Source organism: Camelus ferus, chromosome 10, assembly GCF_009834535.1.
Source record: "Camelus ferus isolate YT-003-E chromosome 10, BCGSAC_Cfer_1.0, whole genome shotgun sequence".
Lineage (NCBI taxonomy): Eukaryota > Metazoa > Chordata > Mammalia > Artiodactyla > Camelidae > Camelus > Camelus ferus.
Genome location: NC_045705.1, coordinates 68056942 through 68080103, shown reverse-complemented (window position 1 = coordinate 68080103; position 23162 = coordinate 68056942). Strand labels below are relative to the sequence as shown.

Genomic DNA, 23162 nt, shown 5'->3' with positions numbered 1-23162 from the left:
CCCGGTGCGTCGACGCACTGGGTTCGCGCCACTTCCGCTTCCGTTCTCGGCTCTGAGGCTGTGGGAAGATGGCTGCGGCCGTGGTGGCCTTGGCGTTGCCGGTCACCTTCAGGCGGCTGGTGTCTACGTGCGGCCGCAGCGTCCTGAGAGCGTCGGGGCCCGAAGCGGGTGAGACCCGGGCTGCGGGGTGAAGGGAGGAACCCGGGCGAGCAGTGCGCCCCGCCGTCCCGCCACGTGTGTGTCTCTGTCCGACCTGATGCTTTGGTGGTGATTGCTTTTTTTGGTGCGGTGAATATAGCGCGCGGGCTCTGGAGTCGGGGGAAACCCGGGTTCAGAGCCTGGTTATTAGCTTAGTAACTTAAATACTGTAGCTTAAATACTGACAGTATTTAAGTAGCTTAAATACTGACAGTACCTCTCCAGCGTCTACATGGGCTCTATTTAACCGGAGGCGCAAATTGAGATTCAGACTAGTTAGGTAACTTGCCTATGGTCACACAGCAGGGACGTGGAGAGGACTGAATCAGACAACTTGGTCTGGCTCCAAAGCCTGTACTTTAACCTCTGCCCCCAGGCTGCGAACCACTCTCAAAACCTCATTGCCCTTATCTGGAAAATGGAGATGAATGTCCTAATCCTAACCAGAATGTCTATTTGATGATGAAAAAAGAATCGTTTCCCTTTTCAGGTGTGATGATGATGTTGTGGTTGTATTTTTTAAAAGAAGGCTTGTCTTGTCACAGAAGGTTGGGCCAGAGGCCATTGTAAATGAGCCAAGCTTGGCCTTGAGCTGGTAACTTTGAATCTGGGGAGAGACACTTTAGGACTCGCTGTTTCTGTTCTCTTCACTCTGGTGTGCTTGCCATTGTCCTTGATAAAACTCGGGTTTAAGCAGGTAGGGGTGTTTCTACAGAAGCTGTGGGACTTATTCCATTATGCTGACGTAAAACCACCTCCAGAATGCTGCATTCTAGACCCACCGTTTTAAGAGAGAAACATGGATGCAGTGAACTGAGTACAGAGAAGGGACCAAAATGGTGAACGGGCAGGACCTTGAAGAGTGAATGAAGGAAACGAGAGGGAAAGATGCTGTCACCATCTAGAGATCTAAAGGATCTGGTCCCCTTCGAAGGGAGGGATCACATTAGTTACCTGTGGGGTCTAGGGTTAAGCTAAGACCATAGGTAAGAATTTCAGGGAAGCAGATCAGGTGCTGAAACTTTCTAGCTGAGCTTTCAACAGCAGGATGGCTCTCAGGAGAGGTGCTGAGTTCCCAGTCATGGAGTATCCCAGCAGGGGCTTCATTTGATGGCTCTGCAGAGTAGATTTCATTCATTCATTCATTCATTCACCATTTAATGAGCACCTGTTACGTGTCAAACACGCATCCAAGTATGGCAAATACATCAGTTATAAACATAAAACAATAATCCCTGCTTTTATGGACCTATCTTTCTGAGGGAGAGGGATGTGCCAAGAGACAGCCAATGTTTAAGAAGAAGCAAGTTCCATAGTATATTAGAAGTTGGTAAGTCTTAATGGAGAAAAATAAAGCATGAGTTGGGACGAAAGTGTTCCTTTTTAAACAGGATGGTGGGAAGGCCTCTCTGCTGAGATGGTATTTGAGTGGAGGCCCAGAGAAAATAGGGAATTAGCCTGGCAGATACCTGGGGCGGGGGTATCCAAGGAAGAGCAGTCAAGGCTTAGGCTCTGGTACCTGGCCTGTTCCAGAAACAGCCAGGAAGCCAGAGTGGCAGGTGTGCAGTGACTAAGGGGAAGCTCGTGACATCCGTGGGCTCAGGGAAGCAGAGGGGAGCACACAGCCCACCGCCCTGTCGGCCTCTGTGGGGACTTTGGCTTTTTCTCTGCACAAAATGGGACACTCTTGGAGAGTTTCCCCAAATAGTGACATGACCTGACCTAAGTGTTAACAGGATCACTTGAACCACTGTACAAAGAGGGAGGCAAGATGGAGGGCAGGGTGTTAGCCATGATCCAGGCGGAAGGTGGGGGCGGCATGGGGGGATTTAGGTGGTTAGAGCTGGATTTCTTGGAGAGCAGCCGGGGGGTTTGCCAGTAGGTTGGCTGAGGGGTGAGAGAGAAGGGTCATAGGTGACTGAGATTTGTGGCCTGAGCACCTGGAAGGAGGCAATTGTGTGAGATGCAGGGGGCATGGGAGAAGCAGGCATGAGGGCGAGACCAAGAGCCTCTCTTAGGTTTCAAGGTACCTGTTTGACACGCAGGTGATGACGGCAGATAGACAGGTGGTTGTCATATCCAAGCTCAGGCTGCAGGTGTGAACTTGGGAGTCACCAGTGATGTTGAGAGCCTTTCTGCTCGAGCCAATCACCAGAGGAATGGCCATAGGTAAAGAGGAGGTTAGGTCCAAGGTCTAAACCCCAAGCACACCAATGGCAGAGGGAGGGGAAACCAGCCCAGGAGATCAAGAATTGGGAACAGCTGCTAATGAGTGAGCTTTAAAGGGGTGCATTTTATGGTATGTAGATTAGAGCTCAATTTTTTTAAGTGGTTATTGAGAAATGCACCCTCTGTTTTTGCACTAACGCGCTGTGCACTTTACTGCTGAGCCCTCTCGAGAAACTCTGAGCGCCTCTGTCCCTTGATGGGTTTCTCATCTGCTGCTGAGTACCGAATCACCCCAAAACTTCACAGCTTGACATAACTAGCGTTTATGACGTCCCACCACTTCTGACAGGAACGCCGGAGCAGCCCAGCCGGGCGCTCCTGGCTCCGGGTCGCTCATTTGCGTCAAGTCAGGCTGTCAGCTGGGGCCGCCAAGTCTGCTTCCAAGACCCCTCCCTTGGGGCTGGCAGGAGGCCTCCGAGCTCACAGCGTGCTGGCCCTACAGCCGAGATGAGAGAGGGCTTTCAAGACAGCAGTACTCTCCTAGAACTTTCTCTTGGAAGTGCCATCCTGTCACAGCTCCATACGGGGGACAACACAGGGGTGCGAACACCAGGAGGCATGTTCATCGGGCCATCCTGGGGGCTGCTTCTGCATCTGGGTACCAAACAGAGCCTGAACTCAGTGGGCACTTAGTGGTCAAGAAATGGGTTAGTGGGTAGGTGATTAAGCTTTAGGCCCTTTAGGATGGTGTGATGAATGCATCTTGACGCTTGCAGTAACAACCAGTAACTCTAAGTGGTGTTCTTTGAGTTGTGTTGGCCTAGATTCTTCCGCAGACGCATTGTGATGTGGTGGTTTAAATCCGGTACCAGCTACAGTCACAGCACTCGCGCCCGTAGCATCATGAGGGGCAGTCTGCACACAGTTAGTAACGCCCATGTTTCTCTTCTTCCCTCAGCTTCCCTGTGGTCTGCTTCTCGAAGGTTCAGTTCACAGAGCGGTTCATTTCCACAAGGGTAATATCAAAATGTGGGTTTTGATGACTCTTTTTCCTATGTCTTTCTAAAGTCAAAACTTCATATGTTTGGATTTTTAAAAATATTTACATTTTCTTTCAACTCTTTTGATGATATTTTTCTTAGGTCCTTGACATATAGAAATACAGAGAGAACCTCAAGAGTCCAAGGACAGACGTGTCTTTTTAACGAAAATCTTAACTTCTAATTGGACATTTTTAACTGGGAAGGTCAAATCACAGAAAGGTTGTATCAGAATCTCTAGGAGAAACTTATGTGACTTGAAAGGGCATATTCAGTGGTAAAATTTTGTCTTTATTTGTCCTTAAAAAAAAAAAAAACCGTAAAACTAGTACAAACCAAGGAAGGTAAATCTGACAGAGTCGCACTCAATGGGAATGTACAGGAGTGATACTGGGAGTGGTTCTGCCCCCAGGAAGCCGCCCAGGTCCCAACCCGGCCCCGCCCTGGTCCCTGAGCCAGGGTTAAGGTTGTGTGCCCCCCCCCCCCAAAGCTTTGTTTCCTCTTCGGCAAAATGGAAGCAATGTTATCAGCTCTCTATGGGTTTCCGTGAGCCTCGAGTGAATCCCTACCTTTCAGGAGCTGAGCACAGCTCCTGGCACGTGGTGAGCTGCGCACCTGAGATTCTCAGCAGTGGGAGACCCAGGGCTCTGTTGTTTCTCTAAAGGGGAAAGGGAAACCCTGAATTAAGACGGAGGCAGCAGACCTAGTGGGTGTTTCTGTGAACTTAGCTGAGTTTTCCTGTTGCCGCTGTAAGATCTTGGTAGCAGGTGCTCCGACACAGCATGGCGGGGGGAGGGGATTTAATGTAGAGGCCAGGTGACACCAAAACAGCCAGCGAGCCCCAGTGAGGAGGGGGCCCGCTCACTTCGCGGGCCTGGGCTCCGCACCAGCCGTGACCATGACCGAGGCACCTGGCCCTGGGGTGGGGTATTCCCTGTTTTTGTCCTGACCCAGCCCTGGAGTAGAAGGACCAGCCCTTTGCTTTCTGATGGCAGACAGCAACAACAGCTTCAAAATGGTTCTGAATAATTTGATTTGAGCCCCACCGACCTCTCCCTTCTTTGTAGACTCCAGGAATTCGTGTCCAAAACAGGTCAGGGAGTTAGGGAGACCCACCCCCTTCTGTGTCCAGGCCCCCCTTCTTCTCCCACCCCTGCACCCACTCCGATCACATCAGTACGTGGGGCGGGGCAGACTGTTGACGATGGTGGGCCTCCTCTCCCCAACTCTGCCGCGTCCCGCTGGGCCCCCTGCAGCCCTGGAGAGCAGGGGGTTTTACTCCCACTTTCTCGAAGAATCCAGGATGCAGAGTAGTTAAATCCCTGCCAAAGCCATGTGACTGGTCAGTGGCAGAGCTGGGGTGCAGACCATGGCCTGCCTGCCTCCCCTGGGGCCTGAAGGAAGAGTTGGCCCCTCCATGGTGGGAGTTGGAGGCTGGGGTGACTGGGTGGGGAAGAACATGGGAAGGGGTCCCACTGGGCGAGAGGGAGGGGAAGGTATCAACGCCCCACTTTCTGGGCCCTTGGGTGCCAGGCGAGCGGGGAGAGCTGCTTGCTCTTGTGTTGAGGGTCGTGTAAGGAAGCGAGAGAAGGGTGGGGCGTCACAGCCCGGGCCTTGGGAGGAAGTGTGCCCCGAGGACACCGGGAACCCAAGCCTTGTGGGCTGGGGCACAGCCTGGGATCCTCAGCTACTCCAGGGAGGGTCTCTTCTGGAACAGAATGCTTAGAATGCCTGTTTTGATTACTGGGTGATTGGCCTTTGTCGCACAGTATGCGTGGCCCTTCTAAGTGGATGCGTGGGAGCCTGTCCTCAGGATTACACCAAAGGCGGGGTCTGTGCTAGACAGTCATAGCCACCCAGGGGGCGAGTGTGACACGTCCCCGCCAGCATCTGGGCCTCCTGCACGTCTTCCTCACCGTGACTGTCAGAGAGAAGAAACTTTCCGGGCCTTTCTGGGATCTTCTGGCTAATCCAAGAGTTGAGCTGACAGGAGACAGGTTAACAGCAACACGCACACACGGGGGAGACCCAGGGAGAGACGAGTAACTCGTCAAAGTGCCTGCAGCCCTCGCCTTGAGCAGCGTCTCCAGCTAAAGACAGAGGATGTTGACGGCAGTGCTTTGGGACTTCAAGGGGAAGGCAGTTCACCTGGAGATGGAAAAGCAAACGCTTGGTAAATAAGTGTTTGCTGGGCCGTGCAGACGCGGGATGCAGAGAGGCCTCTGTCCTTGGCAGCTGTCTGTGGTGATGCTGTGTTGCGGGGCAGGCCCTCCATCTCAGCCCTTTCAGACCCAGGCCGGCCTGCCTCCCGTCGGTCAGGATTTCTTTCTGAGTCTTTTGGGCCTTGATTGTTTTCCACTGGAAGTAATCCACTTGCCACAGAGACAGCTGGGGTGGCAGATTTTGCTCCCCTGTTGACCACAAGGGCAGCAACCCCACCAGCAACGTGAGCATCCAGGATGCACTGGGCCCTTGTCCCCGCTAGTGTCCTGGGCACAGCCCTTGCTCAGAGATTTCGTACTGTCTCTTCACGTGAGTGACCTGCATGCACCAAATATTTTTACAGATACGTTCCTAAAACATCGCTGAGTTCTCCACCTTGGCCAGAGGTGGTTCTGCCAGACCCTGTTGAGGAGACCAGGCACCATGCAGGTAAGAGAGGCAGAAACTAGGGGGTGACACCCCTCCTCCCGCCACAGAGGTGGCCCCCTGGCCACACAACAAGGATCGCACTTTCTGGGTGCCCGAGACACGGCACGGTGTGAACACTCAGGTTCACTCACCCAGCACTAGAATTGAAACCCACGCTCATTGAGCAAATCCTCCAAGAGCAGCAGCCGTGTTGCAGGCAGGTGATGCGGGCGAGGGGAGGGGCTGGGCCTAGCTCTGTCTTCCTGCCGCTGGTGAAAACGTGGGTTCAGGGAAGAGGAACAGCGTGCAGTCGTCAGTGGACCAGCCCCGTCCACGTGCTGGGCAGGGGTGTGTCAGATGGAGCACGTGTCGTGGGGAGGGCGGTGTAGCTGCCATGTCCAGTGTCCCCAGGAGGCAGTGTGAGATCCTTAGCTTCCAAAAGCTGCAAATCATAGTAATTTGTCCAGTCTTCCAGTTTGAGGTTTTTGGTTGGTTTTGTTTTTTGGTTTTTTTTTTAATGGAAGTACTGGGGATTGAACCCAGGACCTTGTGCATGGTAAGCATGTGCTCCGCCACTATCTATCTGCCACCACCCCCACCCCAGTTTTTTAAAATACTGTTTTGGATTCTGTGCGAGATAAATAAAGCTTCGGACCAGGCTCCTCCCTGTTGACCCGGTGCAGCTGGGGTCTTACCTGTTTCCAGGGCGGATCTGTGTCCTGTTGTCTCCACGCGGCTGCCCCAGGCACGGCTGGGCAGGCTGGGACCTGAGGGGAGGTGGGGAGAGCGGGGCGGGGATCCCTAGTGGGCAGAGGCATGCAGGTGGACTCTCCACCACGAGGTGGAATCCTAGGTTTTCCTTGTTTGCACAAAGGCCTCTCTTCTCGCTTCACCAGACCCCTGGCTCCTTATTAGTAATAACTGGGAACCAAACATGGTGAAGGCTTCTCCACCCCAGAGCAGAGAAACAGGGCCAGGCATGCCAGTGCTCAGGCCAGAGGACCACAGGGTGCCACGTCTGGGGGCCTCCATCTGTAAGAGCCCCACGTGCCGAGGTGCCAGCCCTCCTGGGGACAGTGGGCTCACCCTGTGCCGGGCACCAGGCCCTCCCCGGGAGGGTGAGGAGGAGCCCACACATGCCCTGCTGCCACCCACTCTGTGGCGCTCGGAGCCGTGCAGCTGCAGGGAGCGGAGGGCACCGGGAGTGGAGACGTCGCTGCCGCCTTCTGGCTGTGACCCTGACCGCCCTCCTCCCCACAGAGGCCACGGGGAGGGTGAACGAGCTTATCGCCACGGGCCGGTACGGCAGGCTCTTCGCTGTAGTGCACTTTGCCGGCCACCAGTGGAAGGTGACCTCTGAGGACCTGATTTTAATTGAAGGCGCGTTAGACGTTGCTTGTGGAGAGAGGATTCGGCTGGAGAAGGTGAGACTGTCTGTTTCTTGTGTATTCGGGGACTTGGTCCCTGCTCTGCAGGGTCACCTCTGGGGAGGTTTCCTCAAGGCGGAGGTGAAGGTGGCACCGTTCCCCAGGCTGCGGCGGGTGGCCCAGCGGGCGCGGGCAGGGCCGGGCGGTTGGGCAGAGCTGCGCCACAGCCCCGAGGGCGGCCCTGACTGGGATGGCCCTCCTTCCAGGGAGACAGCCAGCACACCTCCCGTCTGTGGCTTTGTCTCACGTCTCCTTAGCACATCCTTACAGGAGAAAACTGATCACAGATATTGAAAATCCCAGTTAAGGTTGTAAAGAATTTTCACGCCCATGTTTAGAAGGAGAAAATGTTCAGTTTCAGCTGGAACATCCCTCTGACGCTAGGTTTCTTTGACGGCCGCTGCTGGTTCTGAACAGAAAGTACTGGTTCAGAGGCTTGTCCCCGGGCGCTGGTCGCCTTACTGACTGTTCGGAGCTGCCTGGTCTGTCCTGCACACTTAGCTAAGTGTCTGCCCTCCAGTTTGCCGTGTTTAGGGGTCCATTTGGTTTTTGCCTGTTGTACTTCTGTTTATAAAATTATAGATAAAAGTGGAGGAGGGTATAGCTCAGTGGTAGAATGTGTGCTTAGCATGCACGAGGTCCTGGGTTCAGTCCCCAGTACCTCCATTAATTAATTAATTGAACCTAATTACTTCCCTCCTCCAAAAAAAAACCAAAATAAATAAAAAGCACAATAAAATGTTTTAAGAAACTATTAAGAAAATACAAGGTCTCTACACTGGATCATTTTTCTGGGACATATTTAACTGTTGATATAAGATAATGTAACATATGGTTTTCCTTATAATTTAAAACTCCCCCTTGCTTTGTAATCATGGAGTCTTCACACATTTACATCCAGGAGAGCGTCAGCTTGTTACTTCTTAGGTGACCTCACGGTCTGTGACCCAAGCACAACCACTTGGCCCAGCCGCCAGCACAGCCGTCCCCTTCCTGGCAACCCCAGTGGCTCCACCATGAGCTCCCGGACAAAAGCACATTTACTTTTTCCTCTAAAATAAACCAGAGACTCCTGGAGTGTATTTGTGAGATTTCTAAAAATATCTTATTTTGAAACATCTCAATGCTAGCAAAAGCACGGGAAGCCCCACCCAAGGCAGATGGTGTTTCAGAACCTGGGGGACCGGCTTTGGAGAATGCGCCCTGCTGAGAGCCGCCGCACTGGTGTTTCATCACTGGTCGTCGCCCAGCAGGCACAGTGCACACGTGCTGTGGTAAAACAGGCTTTGTCTTTGGTTATTCAAGTTTAGTACAGTCGAATTCTTTTCTGATCGGTAAAATTTCAGTCTCCCAGCGTGTCGCAGAGCACTACCGCGCTTGGAGCGCAGAGCTGTCCGCACCGAGGCCATGCTCAGCATCACAGTTTCCCGGCGGCGGGAGTGGCTGCTTGGCCGTGTGGGATTTTCAGTTACTGAAAATACACTTGAACCTAAATCTTTGCAGTGTCAGGAGGACTGTGAACTGCTTCAAAAAACACCACAGTCTGATTTGCACATTTTCCCCCTGTACGTATTATTACGTATTCAGATAATAAAAGGTTTTTTAACAAAGACACCGCTTCCATAGGAGGTTCCCCGCTTACCTGGAGGCGTGGTGGAGTCACACGTGTCCTGGTCTGACGGCTCGGGTGTTTCCACAGGCAGCCCGGCGCCCCCGTGCACCGCCGCGTCATCGGCCGGTGTCCCCTCTGTTCCGGGTTAAGGGAGCTGTTAGTTAGATGGCAGGTAGCCAGCGCCTGTCTCGCTTCCCAGCGTGTTCAAGTCACTGCCTGTCCTAGCAGCTTTGGGCTGTTTGTTGGTAACGAGCCTGTTTGATTCCAGGTCCTGCTGGTTGGGGCCGACGACTTCACGCTGCTCGGCACGCCGCTCCTCAGGTAACGGGCTCTCAGCTGCTGGGCCGGGGGCGCGGTGGGCGCTGGGGAGGCCAGGCAGAGGGGCTCCCACCACGCTCGCTGCCAACCCCAAACTCACGGTGCTTACACTTCCTAATGGGGGGGTGCTTAGTGTCCCGAGTGGAGAGCATGGGTCTGTTACTGACTCACTGTGGTTTGGCCCTCTTGAGATCTGCCGTGAGACCACACTGTTCTTTATTGTGCTTTTCTGTAGTTTTCACAGTGTTTGCAGGGAGGGCGTATCGCCTTGATAACCAGCAGGAAAGAAAGTAAATCTTGATTTAGAAATTCTTACATAAAGCATTAGTAAAACTGAAAAGTAATCAAGACGGTGCATCGCTGTTCACTTTCCTCCCTCCTAGAAAGGATCTTGTTCGAGTAGAAGCCACGGTCATTGAAAAGACAGAGTCATGGCCAAAAATCAGTATGAAGTTTAAGAAAAGGAAAAACTACAGAAAGAAAAGAAGTAAGTTGGAAAAAGCGTAGCTGGCTGCGTTCGGGTCCTGTCTGGGTGGTACCCCCACGTCCTGCACTGGGCCAGTCCAGGTCTGCCCTCTGCCTGGTGCTGCCGGGGGTTCGGGGCCACAGAGACCAGTCAGGTCTGCCCGTCTCCCGGCTCTGGTGGGGAGGGGCAGGCGGGGTCATCCTTAACTGCCCCAGCGTTTGCGTAGCCTCAGACAGGCTGCCAGGGGACCACTCGCCCCACGGGAACACGCCACGTGGTAGCTTGGCATGCTGGAAAACCCAGCGGCACCGCGCATGTCCACCTCGGGAAGTGGACAGACAGATGGGAGATTCTCTCTCAGTGAGACAGTCTAGCAGAGCAGTGATGGCCACCCTTCTCCGAGGCGCAAGTGAATCTTCGGTTACACACAGCCTGATGCCATGTTACACGACCTAAAGGTGGACAGTGCTTGGCCCTACACGGCCAGGCACATGCCCGTGTCCACACACGCGTGCACGGTGCACGTCTCTTAAGGGAAGAGTGATACACACAGAATCTTGGGTGTGCCCCTCTGGGGAGGAGGGGCAGCAGGAGGAGGAAGGGATTGCGGGGTTCTTGTGCCAAGTTCACCTCTCTGTGGTGCTTCAGGCCTCTGTGTTTGTCCCTGAAGTAGAGGCGGGTGGGGCCAGCACCCTTGGAAGGTGACTAAAGGGAAGAGATGGTGGCAGGAAGGGTGTGAGGTCAGGACTGTGCTGGGAGACACAGGCAGGGCTGATTTGTTTTAAGTTGTGAGAGAGGCTTTCAGAGGATGGAGGTAGGCTGCCCTGGAGCCTGAAGGAGGGGATCCCAGCAGAGGATGGCAGTCTGGACCCGCCTCCAGGGAGGCCGGGCAGAGGTGAGGCCTAAAGTCCAGTGGCCCCTGGAGGGTGTGGTTGTCAGGGCGTCTGGCTGGCGGGACAGCGAGGAGGGTGGGCTCCAGCCCAGGGAGTGAAAAGCCTGGGACGGGAGGCCCCTCCATCCTGTCCCCGAGCTGAAGGGGCGTGCGGTGCTGGCGGTTTAAAGAGCTAGTGACGGGCTTCACAGGTGGGGCTGCTGGGAAGGGAGAGGGCATGGAGGCAGGAAGGTGTGGGGTCAGAGGGCAGAGAGGTGAAGGGACAGAGCCCCTGTGTGGACCAGAGCAAGCTGCGTGATGCTGGTTCTAGTGGGGGGGGCCACAGAACTGAAGCCACGGCAGGGGGCTGCAGGAGGGGCTGGCGGTGGCCAGGAGGTGGAGCTGCAGGAGCAGCGAGTCTGAGGGGCGCCGCCAGGGCAGAGGCCTGGTGGCAGTGCACGAGGGAGCAGAGGGGCCAGGTCAGTGGGAAGTGGATGGAGAGGGTGAGTCGGTCCACGCCGCAGAGGGGGCATGGTGGAAGGAGGTGGCTCGGGCGGGGACGAGAGGGGAGCGAGTGTCCTGAGTGGGGGCGGGAGACCCAGTGTCCCTGCCCAGCCTTGCGGGGTGGGCGCCAGGACCAGGGCGGGGGGCACCCGGGGTCAGGGGAAGCCAGCAGCTCTCGTTCCGGCCATCACTGCCCCCTTCCCGCTATCCTGTCCTGGAGGGAGTGCCCGGCTGCTCCCAGCCTGCGTCTCCCTGTTCTCCTCGACCCTGGGTGACCTTTTGTTCCCATCTAGGTGGGAACACAGGTTGGAACAGAGCTGTCCCTGCGAGGGCTCCACTGGAAGTCACCGCCCCACAAAGTAGGGGCTCCCAGGCCAGGACCTCGCCGACTGTAGACTCCTACCTTGAGAAATGTGTACTTGGTTCTCTGTATCCCCGCATTTCCTATCTGGAGTCAACCAACCATAGATCGAAAGTTTTTAGGAAAAAAAATTGCAGAGACTTCCTAAAAGCAAAGCAAAACGTACTGTGCTAGCAGCCACTTACATAGAATTCACATTGTACGTGCAGCTGTTTACACAGCTTTACAGAGTGTGAGGTGCTGCACGGCATCTAGAGCTGGGTTGCGGTGCACGGGAGGGTGTGTGCGTGCTGTGTGCGAACATGCACTGTTTTATGTAAGGGACTTGAGCATCCTTGGATTGTGGTGCCCTCGGGGGTCCTGGAACTAGCCCCCTGCACGTGCTGAGGGACAGCTGACAGCGCTCGCAGTTCTTGGTGGTAAACATAAAGTACATCAGAGACAGTCGCGTCGGCTTTCCCAGAATCTGGTCAGCAGGGAGCCTCTCTCACCCTCCGCCGCCTCCGCTTGCCTCCAGGTAGCCAGGTGGGGTGTCCCCGCCACGCAGTGCAGGGGTCCCTGGGCACGCGGGGGAGGCAAAGCCCTGGCCTCCAGGCCCCCCGGGGCTGCAGCTCCTGCTGGGGCCCCCGCAGTGAGCGGCCAGGCGGTCAGCCGTCGCGGCAAAGCATTTGCAGCACGTGCGACGTGGCGGGGGCCGGTGCGAGGCAGAGCCCTGGTGGGAAGAGTGGCAGGTGACGGTCTTGCTGTAGCCCGTTCACAGTGTCAGACCCCGTGTTCACGCCGTCCCCGTGTTCCCTCTCTCTCGCAGTTACTGTGAACCCCCAGACCGTCCTCCGGATAAACAGCGTTGAGGTCGCTGCACGTTTGTGCTGACGCCCTGCTGACACTGACGGAAGTGTGAAAATAAACTCGTTTTCTGAGGAGACCGAGCTTCCGTGTTCTGCTGCAGGAAGGGCTGACGTAAAAAGCTCGGCCCTGTTACAGATGCACTAGATTGAGCGCCGCGGCCGTGAGCTCATGGTTAGTGAGCAACAGCCTCCCTGATCCAGGGGAGCCGGGAATTGGGGCGGAATTACAAGCCTGGCTCTCCCAGGGCTGGAGCCCGGGTGCTTGCGTAAGAGCCAGGCCGCCCTCCAGCCCGCACCGCGGGCGGCAGGACCTCAGGGGCATGCTGCGGGAACGCAGCTGGGACCCGGGCGCTGATGCCGGGAGAGACGACCTAGATTCCACTTCCAGGAGAGATGGACAGACACATGGGCAAATTCCACGCCCAGTCATCCGGGGTACCTGTTTCTAGTGACTTGCTTTTCTAAGAAGCTGGGATTCAAACCAGGCATTCTGGGCGCAGAGCCTCTGGTTTGTTCCACCGGCTCCGGCAGGGAGGGAGGGTCATGGTGCTGGCGGGGGGCTTTCTGATTGTGGGTGGCCAGGGTGGGGCCCTGGGGCCTGAGAGCCAGGGCAGCCTGGCACATTCTGGGAACTGAGTGTGAGGGGACGGGAAGCAGAGACACACCAGAGGGGCGAGGGGAGTTTCGAACTTAATCCTGAAAGCAGCCTCCTGTCCCAGAGGGCTTTGGGGTGGGTCAGGCAGGCAGCTAACACATGTGAAGGGGGTGCATGCTTAGCATGCTCTAGGTCCTAGGCTCAATCCCCAGTACCTCCACTGAAAAAACTTTTTTTGTTTAATAAACCTAATTACCTTCCCTTCCCGCCCAAAAAATAAATAAATAAATAAATTTTTAAAGAAGAGAGGGAGGGATCCTAGACCCAGACTGGCCAGGGGTGGAGGGCAAATGGAAGGACTTGGTGGGTGAGTGTGGGGAGGAAGGGGCTCCCAGGCAGCCCAGGCTCCCTGTTCTGTGTCATTCACAGAGGCCAGGCCTTCCTCCAAGAGTAATTAGGGCTTTCAAGTGACACAATAAAACTTTTTATCAAACCATAAGTTCATACTTCCTTCTGCAAGATTCCTCCCAGAGTCCCATGAGGGCTGGTCCCTGTGATGTGGAAATGAGAACGGCAGATGGACCTGCACCAGGCGGCCTCCCCCTCTCCCTTCCCTCTTCCTGCCCCTCTAGGCACCCAGTCACCCCGGGGATGCCCGCCAGGCCCCTGGGACACTCCCTCTCCTGCAGTGCCCTCTGTGTACAGCAGGGGGCAGCAGTCCTTGACCAGGAGATCCTGGCTTCTGGCCTTGTTGGTTACTGGCTGCAGGTGACCCCAGGTGGGCTGGAGGGTGGTGGGCTGACCTCAGAGGGTGGAGTGCCCTCCCTGACGCTGCCACGCTGGGGATCTGTGATAACGGTCTACACACTGTAGCTTGTGCAGACCGCTCTATCTGAGAGTCCAGGCTCTGGATCCCAGGGCCTGACTCCCAGTTCTTTCGGCCAGCTTGGCATCTTCTCCTGTGGTCCTTTTTCCACGTGCAGGTAGTAAAACATTCAAGACAGGAATCACTTTCCACATTCTTCAACTTATGCACATCCATATGCTTGGAATACAGCAGATTCTGAAATCATCTGCTACAGGCAGGCAGTACAGCTTAGTGACATGGGCAGGGGGTGGCTAGCTCTGGATCCAGACAGACCTGGGTATGAGCCCCAGACCCACCCCCAGGAGACCCATGTGATCTTGGCCAAGTTGCCCAGTCCCTCCACCTCAACATCCTCACCCCTCAAGTGGGGCCAATACTAGTACCCACCCCCCTGGACCACTGTGAGGACTCTGGACAATAGTGTATGCTTGGCCCATAGTCACCATCTGTGTTTCTACAAAGAGGCAAAGCCACTGCTCTGGGAACGGGTGGCATGTCTACAAAGCATTAACATCAGTGTTGAACTGGTGAAAGTTCACTCCTTTTCAGAACTGGACTGGGCATCATTCACAGTGGCCAAAAGGCAGAAATAACTCGTGTCCCTCCAGAGATGGGTGGACAAGTGTAGTCTATGCATACAATGGAATATTATTCACCAATAAAAAGGAATGTCATTCTGACACCTGCTACAGCACCGATGACCTTGAGGACAGTGTGCTGAGTGAAAGAAGCCAGACACAGAAGGACGGATACCGTATGATTCTATTTATGTGAAGTCCCTGGAATAGGCAAGTTCATAGGCACAGAGTAGATCAGAGGTTCCCAGGGGCTGGGGGAGGGAGGAAGAGAGAGTTATTGCCTACTAGGTGCAAGGTTTCTGTTTCAGGTCAGGAAAAAGCCCAGAAGTAGACAGTGTGATGGTTGCACATTATGAATATTGCTAATGCCACTGAATTGCCAGTTAAAAATGACTAGGTTGATAAACTGTATGTTATGTATATTTACTACAATTTTTTTTAATAGAGAAAAGAAACAAACTAGGTTAATGAGTCACATCACTTGACTTGGGGAAAAAAGCAAAAATTGGATCCACGTGGCTGTCTTTGAGGAATGTTCCTTCCCAGCTGTTCCCAGTGGGTGACCTGGACACACTGCGGGTCACCTGGGGGTTGGCAGGAGGCTCTGGCCACCCACCGCTCGCAGCCTCTCATCCGCTGCCTGCTGGGCATGCCCAGGCAGGGTTTCTGTTTCCTTTTTCACAGGAACACACTCTGCAGCTCGGTCAGCAGTGTGGGCTTCACCCAGGCCTCCAAGCACCCACCTGCCTCCCTGTGCCCCCCTCTGCCCCTGTGAATGCAGCCACCCACCCGGCTGGCACAACCTCAGCCTCACCTAGCTCCCCAGCTCAGGCAGCCCCTCCATCCCCCTGCCCAGCTGGCTCTGCTGGACTGCAGGGCCCACCCTCTCAGAACCACAGACGGCCTCCAAGGCTGCTGCTGCTTGTAAGGAGAGCCTGGAAGGGAATGGGATGCAGGACAGCCCAGGGACAGGCACGAGGGCTTTGATCAGACTGTCAACTCCATTGCTAACCAGCATGCCTGGCTGTTATTTGAGACGTGTCACTCGTTCAGATGGGCCACCAGGCTATCCCACCTTAGGGGGTCGGTCCCTCCCCCAGGACACTGTCTCTGCTCCCTGTCTTCTTCCTGGCATCTGCACACATGTATCTATTTATCTGTCCCTGGTTTCTCCCCTGTGCCCTCCCCCACTGGGCTGCCAGCTCCAGGAGGAAGGATGTACCTGTTTATTCACTAATGTGTACCCAGCATCCACTAACACACCTGGAACCTGGCACCTGGCCAGGATGCAGCTGCCTGCATGTCTCTGTCCAAATCGCTAATTCTGCACTGTTGCTGACCAGGGGCTGGTCCCCCAGAGGGCTGAAGTGGCTCCTTCCACGATGCACAGACATCTGTGGGGTCCCAGGCCACGCTGGGGGGTAGGGCTGGGTGCGGTGACCAGGGCTGAGGGAGGAAGAGGGTGGGTGCAACCTGCTCGGCGGTGTCAGGCAAGGCTGCTAGGGGTTCTGTGGAAGAGGTGGAGTCCCTGGCGTCTGGCGGGACCACAGTAAGAGAGCCTAGTAGCCCTGAAGCTGTGAACTGTTCTGCAGGGCAGGCTGGGCTGCTCTGGTCCCCGCAGGCGGGATGGCAGCTTCCTCCCACTGTCTCCAGCCCTGGGACTTCATCTGAGGCAGGCACAAACCCTCTGGGGCTGCTCCTCGGAGATAAGAGCCACACACCTGGAAGGCTGGGTGCCCTTTTACCCACTTTCTGGACAGACAACCCAGCAGGGACACACCCAGGTTGCCTAACCTCCCCTAAGACCGCCATCTGGTTCCTTCCTTTCCTCCCGCTGCGGCTGCCAGAGACACACCATCCCCCCTCGGAGCACAGCCGAGGCTTCCAGGCCCTGATGTGCAGAACAGGATGGCCAGATAGGGTCTTGCCCTACTCCCGCCTCCTGATAAAAACTCAGGGCTTGCCGAGTCTTTATCGGGTTGTCCCGGGATGATCTCAGAGGGACAAAGATCACTTCATCGAGGGATCGTTTTAAAGTATCATTACCTGGCGTGGGGGCTGCCTGGAGCCAGCAAAAATCGGGAAAGAGGGGGAGATGCAGCCCCTTCCTCGGGGAGACAGAGGAGCAGGGTGGTGCCCAGTGCTCCCGGGTCCTGGGGGTGGGAGCTCAGGGCTGGAGGCTGGGACACGGACGATGGCAGGGCGGCCGAGGTGCAGTAAACCAGCCGCCCAGCACAGGGGAACATCGCTTTTCACTGTTTTACACACGAAGAGACATTAGAAATTTTTATTTCTCAGTCACAAAAAACCTGGTGCAGGTTGGGTTGACGCCTATAGTAGGACCCCAGAACCAGTGGGGTGCTGGAAGGTATTGTTTTCCCGGGGCGCCCAGGCAGAGGAGCCAGTGTGCACACAGGAGTTTTTAAAAAAGCCACCCCCAGGCCCCGGCCCGCCACGTTCTGACTCGCTGGGTCTGGGTGGCAGCCAGACCCATGCCGGTGTTTGTTCTGCAGCCAGTTCCCGTGTGGGCGGCCAGGGCTGAGCTGTTCAGCTGCCGAGCCTTCCCAAACTTGTTTTTGAGTGGGGGAGGTAATTAGGTTTATTTATTATAATTAGGTTTATTTATTTATTTATTTACTTGATGGAGGGACTGGGGACTGAACCCAGGACCTCGTGCATGCTAAGCACACGTTCTACCACTGAGCTCTACCCTCCCTCCTCAGAGTCTCCTCTCTCAACCAAGGTCAAGGGAGGTCTTCTCAGGGCTGAAAGTTTGGACAAGTGAAGAACTGAGGGGATATCGGAATCATTCAAAGCAGAGCCTCCGTCAGCCCAGCAGGGCCGCTTCCTCCCTCTGTGACCCCAGCAAGGTGGTACGTGCCTCAGTTTCCTTGTCTGCAAAGTGGGGGCATTAACTGTACCCACCTAGCTTTGCACTAGTGGGTGTGCAAGGGTAGGCATCAGTGTCAGGGACATGTTTGTGACTAATTGTCACAGGCACTTTCTCGCCTTCCAGAAAATTCTCTTCTCACAGGCCAGTGCAATGCATACAGATGGAAATGCATGAGTTGCCTGCCCCTTTAAGGTCCGACTCTATTTAATTGTCCAGCCCACAACTTGACATTGAAACTGGTCTTTCATCTGATAAGAAAAGTTTTCCTGGAGAAAACCTTCCATATCTCTGAAGGAATCTGAGAGAAGGCATTCTCCCAAAGGGCCAGCCTGAGGCCCGAGTTTGGAAGCCAGGTCTGATGGGCCCTCCTTCCACCCCCCAGCCCCACCCCCCCGTCCCACCTCCGCCTGCTGCCGATCTTCCTGTAGGAGGAATTCCCTCTACTAGGAATGTCCAAATTGAACTAAAACCCCCAGGATGCTGAGAAGAGCCTCCAGGATGGGGCTGTTTCAGGAGGCAGGACTGAGGCCAGGACTTGGCGCCCTCCGTGACCCCAGACAATGACCCCCCTTAAAGACCACCTGTTCTCCCTGCCCCCTCTCCAACCAGCACATTTTCAATGTCACTGTATGAATGACACTTGTCATTAAGAGAGTTTACCGAGCTCACATGGGGTTTTCTCGTGGGATCCCTTCACTGTCCCAAGACAGGTGAGCTGGTTCAGCGTCCCAGCTCTCGCGGGCAAACAATTTCCCCTTTCTGAGCCTCCTCAGCCAAATGGGGCCACAGCAGTATTCACTTCCTGGGGCATTCGGCACTGGCCACTAGCCTCGGTATCCAGAGGGTGCAGAGACCTCTCCTCTGGCCACTCATGACACTTTGCCGCCTGGACGTACATCCCAGGTGGTCACCTGTGCAAACATCTCTCTCTCCTGGCCTCTGGGAGCCACATCCCTGTTTTAAAAGGTAGGTTTTATTTATTTTTTTATTATTATTATTATTGAAGAATAGTCAATTACAATGTGTCAATTTCTGGTGTACAGCACTATGTCCCAGTCATGCATATATATACATATTACTTTTCAGGTTTAGGGAGGCCATCAGATTGGAGATACTGCCATTGAAGATGGTTTGTTACTCACAGTTCCTGAGGGGAGGGGGACAGACCATGCCGGGGGGACGCCACAGAGAAGCACCAGGGTCACTCAGGAAGCAAAGGGAGAGAGAGACCTGTGGGCAGAGCCTTTCCTGAGGCCTCCTAGGGAAGGAACAGGTGACACAAGATGGACACTTTTGGGCTTGGCTAGTGTGGATCACCTCAGCGGGCCCTGGGGCATAGGTGCTGTACCCAGTTGTCTGGTGCCCGCCCTGGGATTATTAGGGCTCCAGGCATTCGTGCCAGGGCCCCAAAAATACAGAAAAATAAACAAGACAAGATTTCAATCTTAGCAATGTTCTCCTAGGGCAGTCTACCCAGGCGGTAGAAATAAATGCAAACCTATAGAAAGGAAGACTATATTTGCGAGTGATGCAACTGACAAGAACTTAATTTCCATAATATACAAACAGCTCATACAACTTAATAGCAAAAAAAAAAAAAATCCAATCCAAAAATGGGCAGAAATAAACAAGCAATTCTCCACTGAAAACAAACAAAAGGCCAACAGGCACATGAAAAAATACTCAATATCACTAATTATCAGAGAAATGCAAATCAAAACTACAATGAGGTATCATCTCACACCAGTCAGAATGGCCATCACTCAAAAGTCCACACACACAAAAAAAAAGTCCACAAACGATAAATGCTGGAGAGGATGTGGAGAGCAGGGAACCCTCCTACATTGCTGGTGGGAATGTAATTTGGTGCAGCCACTGTGGAGGACAGTATGTTAAGAAACTGAAAATAGGAAGGAGGGTATAGCTCAATAGCACAGCGCATGCTTAGCGTGCAAGAGGTCCTGGGTTCAATCCCCAGTACCTCCATTAAAAATAAATAAGTAAATAGATAAATAAACCTAATCCCTCCCCCCAAAAAAACCTAAAAATAGACTTACCATATGATCCAGCAATCCCGATCCTGAGCATATATCCAGAAGAAACTCTAATTTCAAAGGATACACGCACCCCAACATTGATAGCAGCACTATTTACAGAAGCCAAGACATGGAAACAGCCTAAGTGTCCATCAACAGACGACTGGATAAAGAAGATGTGGTATATTTATACAATGGAATACTATTCAGCCATCAAAAATGACAAAATAATGCCATTTGCAGCAACATGGATGTCCCTGGAGAATGTCATTCTAAGTGTAGTAAGCCAGAAAGAGAAAGAAAAATACCATATGAGATTGCTTATATGTGGAATCTAAAAAAAAAAAAGGAAGAAGAAAAAGGCAAATAAACTTAAATATAAAACAGAAACAGATTCACAGACATAGAACACAAACTTGTGGTTGCCCGGGGGGTGGTTAGGAAGGGACAGCCTGGGAGTTCGAGATTTGTAGATTCTGACAGGTATATACAGAATAGATAAATAAGATTATACTGTGTAGCACAGGGAAATATATACGAGATCTTGCAGTAGCTCACAGTGAAAGAGAACGTGACAGTGAGTATATGTATAGTCACGTATGACTGAGAAATTGTGCTCTACACCAGAAACTGACACAACATTGTAAACTGACTCTAATTCAATTAAAAAATGTAGGAATAAAAGAGGAAGTTGTGGTATACAAGAGAATACTACTCAGCTATAAAACAAGAACAAAATAATGCCATTTGCAGCAACATGGATGCACCAGAGATCATCATTGTAAGTGAAGTAAGTCAGAAAGAGAGAGAAAAATACCATGTGATATCACTTATATGTGGTATCTAAAAGAAGACACAAGTGAACTTCTTTACAAAACAGAAACAGACTCACAGACATAGATAACAAATTCATGGCTACCAGGGGCGGGAAGCGGGTGGGAAGGGATAAATTGGGAGTTTGAGATTTGCAGATACAAACTACTATATATAAAATAGGTGAACAAGTCTCTCTGTACAGCACAGGGAACTATATTCAATATCTTGTAGTGACCCATAATGCAAAAGAATATGAAAAGGAATACATGTATGTACATGTATGACTGAAACGTGACGCTGTGCTCCAGAAATTGACACAACATTATAAACTGACTATACTTCGATTTAAAAAAAAAAAAAAGACATGATTAAAGAGCAGTGGATTTAGAGTCTGGATCCCAGACTCCTGGCCCGTTGACAGGTGCTGGTTATGTAACAGCACGGAAGCTTCCTGAGCCTCTATTCCCTCAGACCCTAAACAGGAAACAGCTCCCTGGATTCCTTGTGCTAACTGAACGCAGCCCCATGCATTATAAGGCACAGCAAACGTTAGAGCCCGTCCAAGGCCTTTCTCCTGCAGGACCCCCTTCCACCACCCAAACAGCTACGCCCTTCAGACCAGCGCCGGGGGGCCTGTGCTGGGGACGCTGCCGTCAACTGGGCCACTGGCTGGCCTAGTAACAGACAAGGTAGTTATGAGTCTATCCCGTCATTGCCTCTGGGACATCTCAAGACAGCAGATACTTCCCCTGGGTTCAACAGCAGCTTTCATGCCAAAACCAAGTTCTGTTAATGGATGATCTGGCTTTCCAAGACCGTCTGTTGTTTCACCCTAAGGAAGTATCTGCCCTCCTTCGTGCCCTTAGGGTCCATGTCAGGATTGCTCACCACAAATTGCATCTACTGTGTAAAACACTAAAACAAAGCAAGCATATGCATTTTAAGCAAGTAAGTGTGAATACAGTATTTTAAGCTCATGGACATTCAGGAGTGGCTTCTTTCCAGCTGCTAGTTGTCCAGCAGCTTGTTTCCCAGCAATGCAGGGAAACACTTTCCTTACTAAACGACTCACTTATTACAAAGGCTAGTAAAGGATGCTAATAAAGAGGTGAACGCAGGTGATGAGACATGCAGGACAAGGCCTGGCAGGGTCCCGGGCACAGGAGCGTCTGCTCCTGTGGAGTTTGGGGTGCGCCACCCTCCTGGCACATGACTGTGTTCTTGTTCACCAATCATGAAAGTTCTCCAAACTTTGTACTTTAAGGATTTTTAAGGAGGCTTCATTAGAGGCAAGACTTTTATTTTTTATAGGGAAAAAATTTTTTTTCAAGCTTTATTGAGATGTAATCAACATGTAACATTGTGTAAGTTTAAGGTGAACAGCGTGATTTGATTCACACATATATGGCGAAATGATTACCCCGTGGTGTTAGCTAACACCCCCCGTCACTTCAGGCAAACACTAAGCAGGCGTCGTTGATTAGCTCATTGGCACTTCGTGATCAGCTCAACCTCTAGCCCCACTCCCCTCCCTAAGGTTGGGGGTGGGGCCGAAAGAGCCAATGAGCCCCCATCCTGAGGCTGTCTAGGAGCTTCCCAAAAGTCACCTCCTTAATATAAATTCAGGTGTAGCTGAAAGGGACCAGTTATAACAAAAGACATCCATTCCACTTGGGTGACTCTTGTCACTTAGGAAATTCCACGAGTTTTGTTTTGGGGGTTTTTTTTTTTGTTTTTTTTTTTAGGAACTCTGCACCAGGAACAGCGATGAAGACCAGATATACTTTCCTTATTATAAATCACAACATCACAGCTTGGAAACAGGGTACAGGGGCTGTAATTCAGAAAAATGGTTAAAGGAAATTTAAGAGGATTGTTAATGTCTCTAGGGTGGTTTGCAGGAAAAGCCAGCAGGAAGGAAGGACAGGTGCGGGGTCCTGGTCCAAGGGAGCCCTCAGTCTGCTGCAGACCTGAGAGTGTTAGCAGCAGCAGGCAGGCAGCCAGGAGGTCTTAGGGAAGGCCCAGTGCTCCCTCTGGGATGGGTGTCATCGCAGCAGAACGGGGACTCACTGTGGGGACCCACCAAGGCAAGATAAGCCAAAGCTGCCCAGCTGGACACCTGGGAGCTTCCAACACCTCCCATCCCCCAGAGACTCTAGCTGGGGGTGGGTGTCTGGACACCTGGGACCGGCGGCCTTTGTCCTTCCTTCCATGGAGAGTGGGGAGGGGTCCGGGGCTGGGTGCAGGGCTGGGAAGGTGAGACCTGTCTTGCTGCCCCAGTAGAGTGGGGCACATGGAAACTGAAGGCCCCCATTCTCACCTGTCCTCCTTACCTGCCCTACGCTCCAGGAGGACGGAGTTTCCCTGGGGCAAGGCGGAGCAGCAGGACCCCGGCCTATCACACCTGTTCCCAGACTCCCTTCGACTTTGACCTTGGTGATTTCTGCCGTGCCTACCACCCTGGGTGCTATTACTTGGTACTCTTCTATACTTGCCCTCACTTTTGTTTTTTATGTGAACCTCTCCATGGATTGGATGGCGCTGCATCACTGGTGAGGGCAGGGCCACCTTCTTTACTCACTCTGTGATTCAAACGCTAATCTCTTCTGGAAACACCTCAGGAATACACCCAGAAATAATGTTTTACCAGCTCCCTGGGCATCCATCAGTCAAGTTGACACATAAAATTAACCATCACACCCAGGTAATTCTCACAATAATCTTACAAGGTAGGTTTTATTATCCCTTTAATACAAACAGAGAAACTGAAACTTAGAGAAATGAAAAAACACATCCAAAGCCACACCGCTAGTAAGTTGAGGCACCTGGATTTGAGGCCGGGACCACCCTTGAAGAGTGAGCTGCTCTATCTCCTCCTCCTCCTTCTTTTTTCTTTTTTTCTTTTTTTCTCATTATTTTTTGTACTAGAAA

At 52.9% G+C, this 23162-nt stretch overlaps 1 protein-coding gene across 1 annotated transcript; it reads left to right on the top strand.

The window, feature by feature from the left end:
- The first annotated feature begins 11 nt into the window (after positions 1–11).
- On the top strand, positions 12–13533 carry MRPL21 (mitochondrial ribosomal protein L21). The gene is made up of 7 exons (XM_006173556.3): positions 12–168; positions 3326–3383; positions 5974–6059; positions 7299–7462; positions 9346–9398; positions 9779–9882; positions 12406–13533. The coding sequence occupies exons 1-7, from the start codon at positions 69–71 to the stop codon at positions 12468–12470; spliced, it is 630 nt and encodes a 209-aa protein (XP_006173618.1). The 5' UTR covers positions 12–68; the 3' UTR covers positions 12471–13533.
- Positions 13534–23162: the final 9629 nt, after the last annotated feature.

Bases quoted from the DNA above. Each gene is read 5' to 3' on its own strand.
- MRPL21 (XM_006173556.3), top strand. From the start codon at position 69: ATGGCTGCGGCCGTGGTGGCCTTGGCGTTGCCGGTCACCTTCAGGCGG. The intron at 169-3,325 runs GTGAGACCCGGG...TTCTTCCCTCAG, and splicing joins AGCGTCGGGGCCCGAAGCGG to CTTCCCTGTGGTCTGCTTCT. The intron at 3,384-5,973 runs GTAATATCAAAA...ATATTTTTACAG, and splicing joins AGCGGTTCATTTCCACAAGG to ATACGTTCCTAAAACATCGC.